Genomic DNA, 12,784 nt, shown 5'->3' with positions numbered 1-12,784 from the left:
AGAAAAAAGTATTATCAAAAAATAAGAGTTTCATCTACTATCTCCAAGGTCAAAGACTCACAGGAGCCAGTGGTTAGAAAGGAACTTCAAAATCCTCTCACTTCTGGTCTTATCTCCCACCCCCACTCCATTCTACCTACTCTGGATTTTAGCCACATCAGACTTCTCACCATTGTCCAAGTACCCAGGCCCTTTCATGACCCCCATGCTTTTGCGCTTGCTGTTCTCTCCTCATGAAATGCCTTTCACCACTTGGAGAGCTTCTACCTATCCTTCAAAACCCTACCCAAAAGCCCTTTCTTCTAGAAGAACTTCTCCATCTCTCCCCAGCAAAGCTGTCACTTTCACTCTGAGTTTCCACAGTGTGTGATTCCAGTACTGTCCCAGTACTTATCACACTGTACTATAATTGATTAATCTATTTTTGTAACTATCTTTCCTAGAAAACTATGAGTCCATCAAAGACAGGGACAGGGACCATATTTTATCCATTTTTGTGTCCCCATTTCAGCTATATACTAGGAACTCAACAGAAGACATTAAATTCCCTGCAGTATCCCTGCAAGTGGCCCCCTGGTCTCTCTATCTCATTCCCCTCTAAGCCAAAGGTTGGACGGCTCTGCATAGATACAATTGTCCCTTCTTTGGATTCTTCATCTTCTTGAATTACCTCTCAGTCAGGGTTTCAGAAAGCCTGGATCTGCTCCATTATGTGCCTCTAAACTGCAATTCCTGGTACAAGCCCATGCACCCCAAAGCAGAATACACACGGTGTGCTTAGGTGCAAAGCCCAGGGACTTCCCTGGTGGTCCAGTGGTAAAGAATCCGCCTTCCAATGCAGGGGACGCAGGTTCGATCCCTGGTCGGGGAACTAAGATCCCACACGTGTGGGGCAACTAAGCCTGGGTGCCGCAACTACTGAGCCTGCGCACCTCAACGAGAGAGAGAAAACCTGCACACCGCGACAAAGAGCACACGCACCGCAAGGAAAACAGATCCCGCATGCCTCGCCAAAGATCCCATGTGCCGCAACTAAGACCTGACGCAGCCAAAAAAATAAAATAAAATAATAAAATAAAATAAATAAATATTTTTTAAAAAAAAGGCCAGCACAAGGACATCTACACTCACCGTTCACTCACCGAATCCCACAGTCACCTATTATATACCAAATGCTATTCTAGGTACTAACAAAACACAAATGGACATGAGAAACAAAACTCTTGTTCTTAAAGACTTTCAATTCTGGTAAAAAGAAAAAAGAAGGGGAAATATCATATAGGGAAAACATCATATAGCTTGAAGTGCTCTCCTGAGACTTCAAGTCAGCTAATCCAATAGTTACTCCATAGATACTTAAGATTGGGTGGTCAGGAAGTGACATGCAAGCCAAGAGCTGAATACCTAGAAGAGGCCAGCCATGTGACAATCCAGGGGAAGAGAAAGAAGGAAAAGCTAAGTGCAAAGTCCCAAAGGGGGTACAAGTTTAGAGAATTCAAGGCACCAGGAGATTGGAGGTGAGGTGGCTGAGATGGGCAGAGCAGGGCTTCGTAAGCCCAGCTAGCGGTTTGGATTCAGTTCTTGAGCAGTGAGATACTACCAGAGGGTTTGAAACTAGGAAGTGACATGATTAGATTAAATTGTGTGAGGATTACTGCTGGCTGCTGCAGGGAGAAAGACTATAAAGACAAGAGAAGAAGCAGAGAGACCAGTTAGGACAGTGGCTTTAACGGGGGCCTAGACATTTTTGGTTGTCACAACTTTGGGGGCTGGGGGGTGGCTGCTGACACCTAGTGGGTAGAGGTCAGGGATGCTGCTCAACATCCCACATGGTGCAGGACAGCCCCTCACAACAAAAAATGACGCAGCCCCAAATATCAGTAGTGCGGAGGTGGAGAAACCCTGAGTTAGGGGGATGTTGCCGTGGTCCCAAGAAGAGGTGATGGTGGCCTGGGCCAGGATGGTGTAGATGCAAAAGGAAGGAAATTCACTGCATTTAATATATTGAAATATTGAAGGTTTTTCTCCCATATTTCCTTAGACCTCCTGGACCTTATTCAGGCAGAGAGGGCATTCTGTGTTCACTGCCTCAGGGATAATACAGGGAAAGAGTCAATTCTTGGCTTTTGACTTTCAAAATCCCAGCCCTCAGGGAGAAGAGAAAGAATGTGGGTTATGGACAATAGCTTTGAGAGAATGATGACAAAGAGCCAGGATACCACCCCTATTAATCCCCCTCCCCTTCCCTCTCCCACACATGGATAAAGATTCTGGGAGACTGTAAAGCAAGGTGTGTGTAGATTTTATGGATCTGTAAGAAAATAACCCACACCCTTCCTCACCACAGACAAGCCCAGGGAAGGAGGGTGATGAGGGAATGTCCACATATATGTGCACAATCTGAGACCCGAGGAGCTGGGCCACTTCCCCAGGCAGCACCCTAGGGAGGTCCTGGAGGAGAAGTGAGTGCTGGACACGGCAAGATGGGCCTGAGACTAATGCCCAGAGTCTCTCACGACCCAGCACGGTGTGTGAGCCCCAGGATGACTCCCAGTGCCTGCAAATCTCATAGAAGGAGGTGAGGAGGGGAACAGGCAAAATGGCCTCAGGTTTGGAACAGAGAAGGACCACTGGCTGGACCGACCACTGCAGACCCAACAGGAAGGAGGATATCTTGGTAGTTGCCAAAGTAGATTGATGATAAACCACAACAGATGTCCCCTTGGCACTGCCCCAGTCCCCCTGCACCTTGGGACACAACAATGGAGAAAACAAGAGGAAAACCCCCAATTCACTTAGATTTATTTCTGCCACTCCCAGCAGAATAGGGATGTGAAATGTAAATCGAGTTACAGAAAAATAAGGAAAACCATATTTTTATTGCACCTGGATTTGTGGCTGAGATCTGCTCACTCTGAGGCGCCACGGGCCACGGGCTTCTGTGTGTCCATCTGCATTGTTATTAGCTGGCATCAACTGTGCAATCCCAGCGGTGGCACCAAGGTCCATTCAAGGTCCCTTGAACACTGCCTGCAGTTGAGTGCACCTCTTTACTGTCACACACAGGCGGGCACGCGCACACACGCCACGCATATTGATCAGGAAAGAACTGTCACCAAATTACCATTTAAATCAATGGTTGAGAGCTCAGTAAATGGAAATGTCAAAACCCACATTTTCTAAGTGACCTCGAAACACCACACTGATATCACTTATCTGAGCTGGATACGCATTTGTTTTACCTCTTCCCCTCTTCAAACTGTCCCCTTAGGAAACTGTAAAAATTAGGGAACTGGGCAAAAGGCAAAAAGAGAAAGAATCTGGATAACCCACAAACTGTGTAGCCTGACATTGTCCAAAATGTAATCTCTGGAACAGTCTTGTGGGATATTCTATGAAAAAGGTTTACAAGGCTGAGTAAGTTTGAGGAAAGTCTGTGGCCCGCTTCTTGGTGGTTCACACTTAACACACTCAAGTCCTGTGGGAAACAAACCTATTTAACTCACTTTATGCTAGAACTTCCAAAACCTATTTGACCACAGAGCTATTTTTTTCCACCCAATGCCTCTTTACATCCAATTTCATGGAATACACCTCAGGGGACACTACTCCAAACATAAATTGGCCTAATGATTAAACAAATTAAGAGAACAGAGCCAAAACCCCACTCCTGGCCAGCCAAGATATTTTATAAACACCAACAAGCCATCAGGAAGAAATCATTTACAAGTGAAATCAAGCCCAGGATACAGCTTGCTGCGGCCTGTATTAGGCCAGAGGTTCTGAACTGAAACTCAGCACCTTTAAGAAGTCAACCCCTGTCCCCTTCCTGGCGGCTACAAGGACAGGACAGAGTTTCTGAACCAGCCTCACCTCCTCTCCTCCTTTCCATGTTATACCCCCGCCTCATTCTCTTTTCCAAGGCACCTCCGCTCTGCCTCCCAGGCAACCGTCCCCACCTGGCTTGCCCCACCCACCAAAGCAATTCAGCTCCATGCGGTTATTGATCACCAACGAGATGCCAGGCACAAGGCTACAGCAACGAGCCAAGCGAATAGAGCTTTTGTGTTCACAGAAATATGGTCTAGAAGTGCCTGCAAGCCAGAAGTCTTCTCTGAACATCAGCTTCCACATCTGGAGGGAAAAAAAAAAAAGTGGGGGTGTTGGACTAGAAGACACCTAAGATTGCTGGTTCTGTATTTCCAGGCTGGTGGAGCCTCCGTCAAGTCTCCAGTGGGCCCTTTTTCAAAGTGGGAGTGAGGGATCTGACACAGCTAGGTGGCTAAGTAGGGGAAAGCAGAGGTTGGATTAGAAGGAGTGTGGAAGGGTTAGGAGGGGTAGGAAGTCAAAGACTAAAACCCGCCCCAGACTGGCCCCCCAGTGAAGGAACCCCTGGGTTTCAGGGCCAAATTGCCCTGGCATACATCTTGCCTCCCTGCACAACTGGAAGTCAGAAAGCCTCCAGTTTAAACCTCAGCTCTGCCACTGTTCACTCTGCAATCTGATACACTTTATGTCTCTGAATTTTAGGTTTTAATCTATAAAATAGGAATAATAATGACTATTTCACAGAATTTGGGGGATCACAAAATGAGATACCATATGCATGACTGAGAGGTAGAGATAAATAAATTACCTCCCATTGATAAGCAAAGCTGTGTAGCCTGAAATGAAGCATGGCTTGTAACAGTCACTGAATGAGTGAGTGAGTGAGTGAGTGAGTGAATGAATGAACAAATAATAGAGGTTTCTGGAAAGGAAAGGTCGTCCCTAGCATATAAACTCTGGTGGTGAGAACTCCAGAAATGACCAATGTAGACCCCCAGAGCCACTGATTTCCTCAGACTGGGAGGCGCCTGGTGTGCCATGCTCCCCAACCACATCCCACCACGACTGTGACAGACATCACCCCATCAAACATCACCTAAGCTTTCAACACATCAGCCTTCACCCAGTCTCCATAGACAGATATCTCCCCGACCAGGCACAAACAAGGAAACTCATCAAGCCATGAAAAATATTTCCTTGACAAATAAAACCTCCACTTTCAATGGAACAGAAAGTACGACATTGTTAGGGGTTGAATGTTTGGTGTTCCTCCCCAAATTCACATGTTGAAGCCCTAACCTCCAATGTGATGGTGTTTGGAGATGGGTAGGGCCTCTGGGAGGTGATTAGGCTCACATGAGGTCATGAGAGTGGTGTCCTCATAATGGGATTAGTCCCCTTCTAACAAGAGGAGGATAGAGAGCTCTCTCTCCACACACAGAGGAAAGACCATGTGAGCACAGCGAGAAGGCAACTGTCTACAAGCCAGGAAGCGTGCTCTCACCAGGAACCAAATCTGCGGGCACCTGGATCTTAGACTTCCCAGCCTCCAGAAGTATGAGAAATAAATGTCTGTTGTTTAAGCCACCCAGCCACCCATGGTATATTGTTATAGCAGCCCGAGCTAAGACAAATGTCAAAGAAAATATAACTCGAGCTTGAGCTTGAGCTGCGTGTTATAAAAGTAAAACTTATTAATAACTTATCAAGTCACTAGCTCAACTGATTGTACGCCAATCACATGGGGGAAATGAAAATGACCATAAGCATTTCTGCCCTCAAGAGTTCATGGCTGGGGACTTCCCTGGTGGTGCAGTGGATAAGACTCTGCGCTCCCAATGCAGGGGGCCCAGGTTCAATCCCTGGTCAGGGAACTAGATCCCACATGCCGCAACTAAGAGTTGGAATGTCTCAACTAAGGAGCTGGCGAGCCGCAACTAAGGAGACTGCCTGCCGCAACTAAGACCCCACACAACCAAATAAATAAATAAATATTAAAAAAAAAAAAAAAAAGAGTTCATGGCTGAAGGACTAAACACAAAATAAGAATGAAGGATAATAACGCTCAGAATAGAGAGGCAGATGTGAGGAATCACTCATTCTGCCCAGAAGAGTTATTAGGAAGGTGTCATGGAAGAGGGATCATCTGAGCAGGCATTGAAGGATGGTCGGGAGTTGCCCAGACAAGAAAAAAAGAAAAAAAAAAAAAAGAGGGGAAGAAGGAGACATTTTAAGCAGAATAAAGGCACAAATGGGGAAATATTTGGAGGTGAAAAAGAGTATGGAGGATGCAGAGACAAGGAATTGGTCTAAAGTGGATATGAGAGCACAGGCCTATTATAGAGAAAACAACTGAAGATGAAACCGGTAAACTGGCTGAGGCCCCGTCACCAAGACCCTTTAAGGACGTCAACTTGTAGGCCACAAGTTGCAGACTGGTGGGCACAGGCTAAAGCTTTCCTACCGACAGGTTTGTTCATGTAGCAAAGTGCTTCTTAAAAACTTGAGCTACCACTTAAAAATCAGGAGATTTTCATCATGGCCTTGGATTTGGCAAAAGATTCTTAGATATGACACCAAAAGCATGAGAAAAGAAAGAAATAAATAGATAATCAGAACTTCATAAAAATTTAAAAACTTTTGTGCTTCAAAGGACACCATCAAAAAAGGGAAAAGATAACCAACAGAATGGGATAAAATATTTGCAAATCATATATCTGATAAGGAACTTGTATCCAGAATGTAGAAAGAACTCTTAGAGCTCAATAATGAAAAAGACAACCCAATTTTTTCAATGTTTTAAAAGTTAAATTTTTAAATATTTAAAATAATAATCAGGAGACTTTGTTTTAAAATCCAGATGCCCTGGAAACACTGAAAGAACTAACCACTCTGGGCTCACATCCCTTCATGGTAATGACAGGCGAGAGCTGAGCAGGGGCTGCCTCCTCTAAGTGAGCTCCCTAATCAGCCACAGTCCTCACTACTCCCCACTGTTCCCCAACCCAGCCTACTTTCCTCACTGAAGCCACTGAAGGTGGTGAGGCCTCCTAAGGTCATTGTCCAATAACTCTATCACATAATCTCTTTAAGACTAAATTCATTCTGGTGCTGAGTTGGAAGTTTTTTATGTTTGGGGTTTTTTAAATTTCTTTTCCTTCACTGATTTTATTGCCATATTCCAAGAAAACTCTTAGCCAAGAATGTATCATATATTTTGCATCTCTCACAACACCCAGCACAAGACTAAGAACAAAGTCGATGCTCAATGTTCACTGAGTGAACGTATAAATGAATGAGTTAATAAATGCTTCTCTGTGATCTTCTTCAATACCTTGTCTTCTTCCCCCCAATTCTAGACTTAACGCCATTAAGAAGATGGCCTAAAATGAATATGGATGTGTAATAAAAAAATAAAACCCAAAAATCAATCACTACATTTCTATTTTAATTTTCTATTAAGGTGAAATGGAAATGGGAATTCTGAATAAATGCAGAACAGACCATTATGTCTAACAGCAAGACGAATTAGAGCCCAGGATACTGGAGAGCACCTGCAAATAAGATTACCAAACACTATCAGTGATCTTTGAGGGAATTGTGAAAAATAGGATAGGCGCCAGAAAGCTGGAGATGGGCAAATGTTCTGATTTTCAAGAGGGGAAAGAAGTTCGAGCTTGCCAGTTCCAGACTGAGAATATGGTGTCACTCTCAGGCAGGGTTCCTGAACAGATTCATAAAGGGACACTTGTGAACACCTCGGACAGGAAGCAACATCCCTTTGGAGCAAGCACAGGGTCACCAAGAACAAGTCATATTAAATTCATTTCATTTTCTTCTCTCTGACAAGGCTCCTAGCCTAGTGGATGAGAGAAATATAGCAGACAAAATATATATGGTACAATGATGGGGTGGGCAGTGGAAAGGGCTAATTCAACCCTTGGGCTATATTAATAGAAGCATTACATACACCATAAAGGAAGTGATAGTGGTTTTCTTTCTCCAACCACATTTAAAGAGTCGCATTTAGAACCTAGTATCACTCTTAAAGAAGGCTTTTGACAGTACAATCTTTTGGAGGTCCATTTGGCAAAATCTCTTTAAAAGCATAAAGCTCTAATCCAGGTTACTGGTATCTGTTGAAAAATTGAAAGATCTGGCTGGGCCTACATTCAAAGTGGTAACAACTGGTTGAACCCAAGTAGTGACTTCCCATTTGGACAGGACATGTGCTCTCAGGCCGACCATAACTACCACCTCTTCTTATGTTGCCCTGGTTGAGGCAGTGGGCCAGCTGCCACAAATCATCTTACTTAGCCAGCTTCACTCACTTATTCTATCTGCCAAGTACTCAACAGCACTGGAGTTTGCAACCCAGGATGCAGTAGATCCAAAGGTGAGCGAAGATGATAAAGCAGCAGTGAACCATCTTATAGGAGCAAATGGGAGATAATCATAGTCCATGGGTTATGACCAGAGTCTCCAAACACCCAATGGGCAGTCATGGGAAAGAAGCATCTGTCTTGTTCTATGAAGTCCCAAGGTATAGAACCAAAAGGTGGATTAGAGACATACTTAACCCAACATAAAAACTGCTTACAACAGCCAGAGTGGTCCAAAAATAGAATATGTGGGCTTGGGAAGTGATGAGTTCTCTATCACTGGAAATGTGCAAGCATGTGGTGTACTACTGTGTTGCAGGTATATAATCAAAGGGATTCAAGTATCTGATTAGGCAAGAGAAGGCATGAGTCTGAAATTTTTCACAATAGGAAAAAGAAAAGCTGTTTTAAAACATTCCCCTTTAAAAAAAAAATTCCCCTTTGTTAGGTCAGTAAATTCTTCAAAAAGAGAAAAAAGGGGCTAAGCCAACAAAGAACTCAGTATCATTTTTAAAAATCAAAAGTTCCCCTCACAAAATGCACAGAGGACAAAATCTGTCAAACTAGGTGGAGTGTTTGTGGCAAACTGGCCAGATGATACCGAAGGTAATTGGCATCAGGCATTATTTTCGGTGATTGGTCAAACGCTCTTCAGAGGCCAGCAACAAAGGCAAGGGAGGAAAGTAAGAGGGTAAACAATGGACCGAGATCGAGAGGCAGCCGGTCCCCACCACAAAACTGCCATCTGCTACTGACATCAATCCTTCAAGGGGCAGCTTCAGGCAAACAATGTATCAGGGACACTGGGCCTGGAGGAAAACCAGCTGCCTTCACATTTCCCACCTTGTGACCTTGGGCAAGTCATTTAACACTACAAGGCCTCAGTTTCCTCATCTCTAAAACTGAGCTCCTACAGACCCTGTCTGTACTTTGTGTAGGCCAAGAGTGGTGAGGTCTGGGAGTGAGCCATGCAAACAGTCGAGCCCTGAACACACATCAATAGTTATGATGATGATGATGAACAAACAGAATTTTGACAGAAAAGATTCCAGACAATTTCGGGCGCAATAGCATCCTGACCTAAATCGTGTGGGTGTCAACCCTAAAGGAATAAAATCAAACTCTTTTAACTAGAATGCAGAGACATTTAGAGTCTGGAAGAGACAAGATCATTTGGACAAATTTCCTGCTGAAATGCATTACCTTGTCCTTGCTAATTAGTTGTTAAAATAAAGGCAAAAGGTAAAAAGTAAAAGAATCAGCCAGAGCTATAAATGCTTAATTGATCCTCAAGCAAAGTTCACAGGCCCAGTGGTAGCAATCCTTCAAAAATGAGATGAGCACATTTTCTACCAAGACGATGCTTATAAAAACTCCAAACTGTCCCAAACTCAGCATACCCTTCTCTCTTATGGCATTTTTCATGGGAAACTCAGTTTTAAAAAATAGTAATAATCAGCCAGTCTTACAAAACATAAACTTCCTAAAAAGTGTGCAGGCAAAGGCTGAAACCAGGCTTTGTATTGAACACTCGAGAGAATTCAGATCTCTGACCAATAAAGGGCGGGTATCTAAATTTTCAGCAAGGCTGAAACATTGTAAATCACTGTCTTCTACACTGAACTGAAAACTAAAGAGGAGGAGCCCAGGGAAGAGCAGGGTTTTCTGCTCATTTCTTCCTGGGGTCTACCGAGAGGTGATCTGCGTGCCAGGTTTGACCAGAACGGAAAGGCACAAGACGGTTGGCGAGACTGGAAAAAAACAAAGCTCTCCCCTGATGGCTGCTCCCCTCCCAAAGTTTCCCAAGCATCTGAAGCGTGTACAGCAGCTGTGATGCACAGCCTCCCACCGCTCCCGTGGAGGCCACCCTACTTCCTGGGTCACTGAGCCTTGAGCTGCAGCAGCACCTAGAAGCAGGTGTGGAACCTCAGGTCGCCGGAGGCCCAAATCACCAACTTGCTCAACAGTCCACCTATAACCTCAGGGGCAGGCATCAACACCCCCGAAGATGTATTTTGTCGTTACTCTTTCTTCAGGAGACCACAACACACCCTGTGTCGCAGCAAGGAGAACCGTGACCAGAAAGAAAACATATGCCAAGAGGGCAGGCCCACGCTTCCCTTAGGGTACATCCTAAGAGAAAGGGTGAGCATGGTGGATGGTGCTTTCAGGTTTTCCTTGCCAAGGCTGAGCCTAGAACTCATGAGGGTGGGAGAAGCTCCAGTCTGGCCTAAATAAGGATTCTGCCTGAATCTGTCTATACGATTGTGTCCGCTTTCCTCTTTCCCCTTGCTAGTGTGGATTTAGAGGAGTGTGCACCCAGTGAGTAGCACTAAAGCTGGAACAAGCAGTCAGAGGTCACCTCATCCTCCTGGCAAGCTTCCCCTGATACTACGGAAGCCAGGCAGCGCCTACCAGCCAGCACACTGAGCTGTTGGCTTTCAGTGAAGGCTGATGACCCTAAACGCTAGTGCACAGACGGTGATCGGGGCTGCACACTGCGAGACAATACATTTTCTGCACTGAGCTCCCTCTTTATGCCTAAATGCCTGCATTAGTTTGGATCAATATGGTCCATAACAGTTAATCCATGGCAACCCAGGCCAGCTGAGAGTCACCGACAAAGAAGTGCAGCCCAGGGATGCTGCTTCCCTGAGCACATGCATGTGAATTCCAGCCCAGAGAAAGGGACGGAGGCAAAGCAATGACAAAAACCAGAAAGGAGAGAGAAAAAAAAGCAGATCATTAAAAAAATAAATCACGGGGTTTTTTGCATGGCGGGGGGAGGAGGCAGTGACTGTCAAAATGGCCTTAGAGTGACATGTCATGGCCAAGATGATGGAGTATCCGCGACACTCCTAAAGCAGGGCGTAGGATCCTCCTCACACACCTGCAATGCAGTGATCGCCGCCCGTTCTACAATCCGTACTCCCAGCGCCAGCGCTCTCTGCAGTTGAAACCAGTCCGGACTTGTGCGGCTGCCACTGTTCCTCCTCACAATAAGATTATTGATGCATAACAGCATTTCATGATGGCAGGGAGGAAAAGGAAAAAAAGCCAAAGCAAGAGAAGAAGGAAAGGGGAGGGGAGGCATGACTCCCCAGCCCAAATCTCACCTTTTATTTGGGCTTCATATTCGGCAATGATCTCTTTGTCTTTCTTGAACTTAGTTTGAGATGACATCTTCCAATGTGGCCAAAGGCACTGACAGGCTGTTGTATTTATTGCTCGTTTTCTTCCCAAGTCCTCGCTCCAGCCCTGGTAATCACACGGCTCTGGTCGATTTCACAGGTGTAGGGACAAATCTCTTTCACTAGGCTGCAGAGCCAGGGGAAAAAATCCCTCTTGTTCTCAGAGGAAAATTCTCTTTACTCGCTGAAAAATGTCTCTAGTAGCTTGGTCTGGCCAAGTCCTCTTGACCAGAAGAAGAACCACCACCCTAGGAGCACGGTAACCTGCCTGATATTTTCAAGATTTTTCTTCCAAAAAAATAATATAACCGAGAGCACTCACTCACCCCACTCACACACACACACAAACACACTTATGCATGTACTCACACACTCATCCAGGCATGCACACACACAGTTGTGATGCACACACACACCCTCACACCCGCTCACCCGCTTACACACACACACCCTCACACCCACTCACCCGCTTACACACACACACACACACACACACACACACACACATCCACGAGAGGCGCGGCACCTCCTTGGTCCTGCAGTCAGCCTCCGGCTGGCTTTCGAAGGCTCTCTGCTAAGGAGATGGTCAGGTTGCCAAACAGCCAGTCATCTCGCATCCTCCCTCCCTTCTGCGCCTTTGGTCCGATGTACAGTGAGGCTCAAAGCCAGGAGAGCGAGGTGGAAGTTCTCCTGCTGCAAGGCTTAAGCTCGGGGTGAACAGGGGGCCGGACTGCTCGCCCTGCGGGGCTGGCCAAGCACTCCCCCCACCGCTCTCGTCACCAAGCTCCACCTCCCGGATTTTATAACAACTGACACATTGTAGCCTACAGGAGAGCAGAACTCACTGCAAGCAAAAAGGGGAAGAAACATTCACAAAAGGGAAGGAGGCAGGAAAAAGAACTGGGCTGGGGAAGCCTGAGAGGCCCCTGCAAACTCCTACCATTAGCAGTTGGGTTAGGGATTTTTCCTCCAAAAACTCCAAAAGGTCCACCTTTTCTTTGCAACACGCAATTTAATTCAATTTCTCAAAGCAATGGCTATGTGACAGTTTGTCACTCTGCCGGATTGTCTAGCAGAGGAGAGGGGCTGACCCATGTAGGCAACCTCATTAATATTTGTTGAGCATTATGGGGTGGCAGGGACAATGCCAGGCGTCTCAGACACACAGCTTTGCACAGCTGTTGGGAGCAGGCTTGCTGGAAACCCAGCCACCTCAGGGTCTCGTGGGGCTTTGGGCAAATCAATAACTCATTGAGCCTCAGTTTCCTCACCAGTAAAATGGGTTCTCTTTGGGGCCTTTTTCATTCTTTCTTTCAACAAATATTTACTTTACGCTTAATACAGGTCAGGCATCGTTCTGGGTATGGAAACACAGCAATGATC

The 12,784-nt window shown here is 45.6% G+C and overlaps 1 protein-coding gene across 5 annotated transcripts in view; it reads right to left on the bottom strand.

Moving 5' to 3' along the window:
- SRGAP3 (SLIT-ROBO Rho GTPase activating protein 3) overlaps positions 1 to 12,108 on the bottom strand; it is a 261,732-nt gene extending 249,624 nt beyond the window's left edge. For all 5 annotated transcript variants that reach the window (XM_057555522.1, XM_057555523.1, XM_057555524.1 and 2 more), the window contains exon 1: positions 11,327 to 12,108. In XM_057555522.1, coding sequence (XP_057411505.1) covers positions 11,327 to 11,393 — 67 coding nt within the window. In that variant the 5' untranslated portion in view covers positions 11,394 to 12,108. The remainder of the gene's footprint in view (positions 1 to 11,326) is intronic.
- Between the last annotated feature and the right edge of the window lie 676 nt (positions 12,109 to 12,784).

Source organism: Balaenoptera acutorostrata, chromosome 10, assembly GCF_949987535.1.
Source record: "Balaenoptera acutorostrata chromosome 10, mBalAcu1.1, whole genome shotgun sequence".
Lineage (NCBI taxonomy): Eukaryota > Metazoa > Chordata > Mammalia > Artiodactyla > Balaenopteridae > Balaenoptera > Balaenoptera acutorostrata.
The sequence above is the reverse complement of the archived record's forward strand: the minus strand, read 5'-3'. Positions and strand labels throughout refer to the sequence as shown.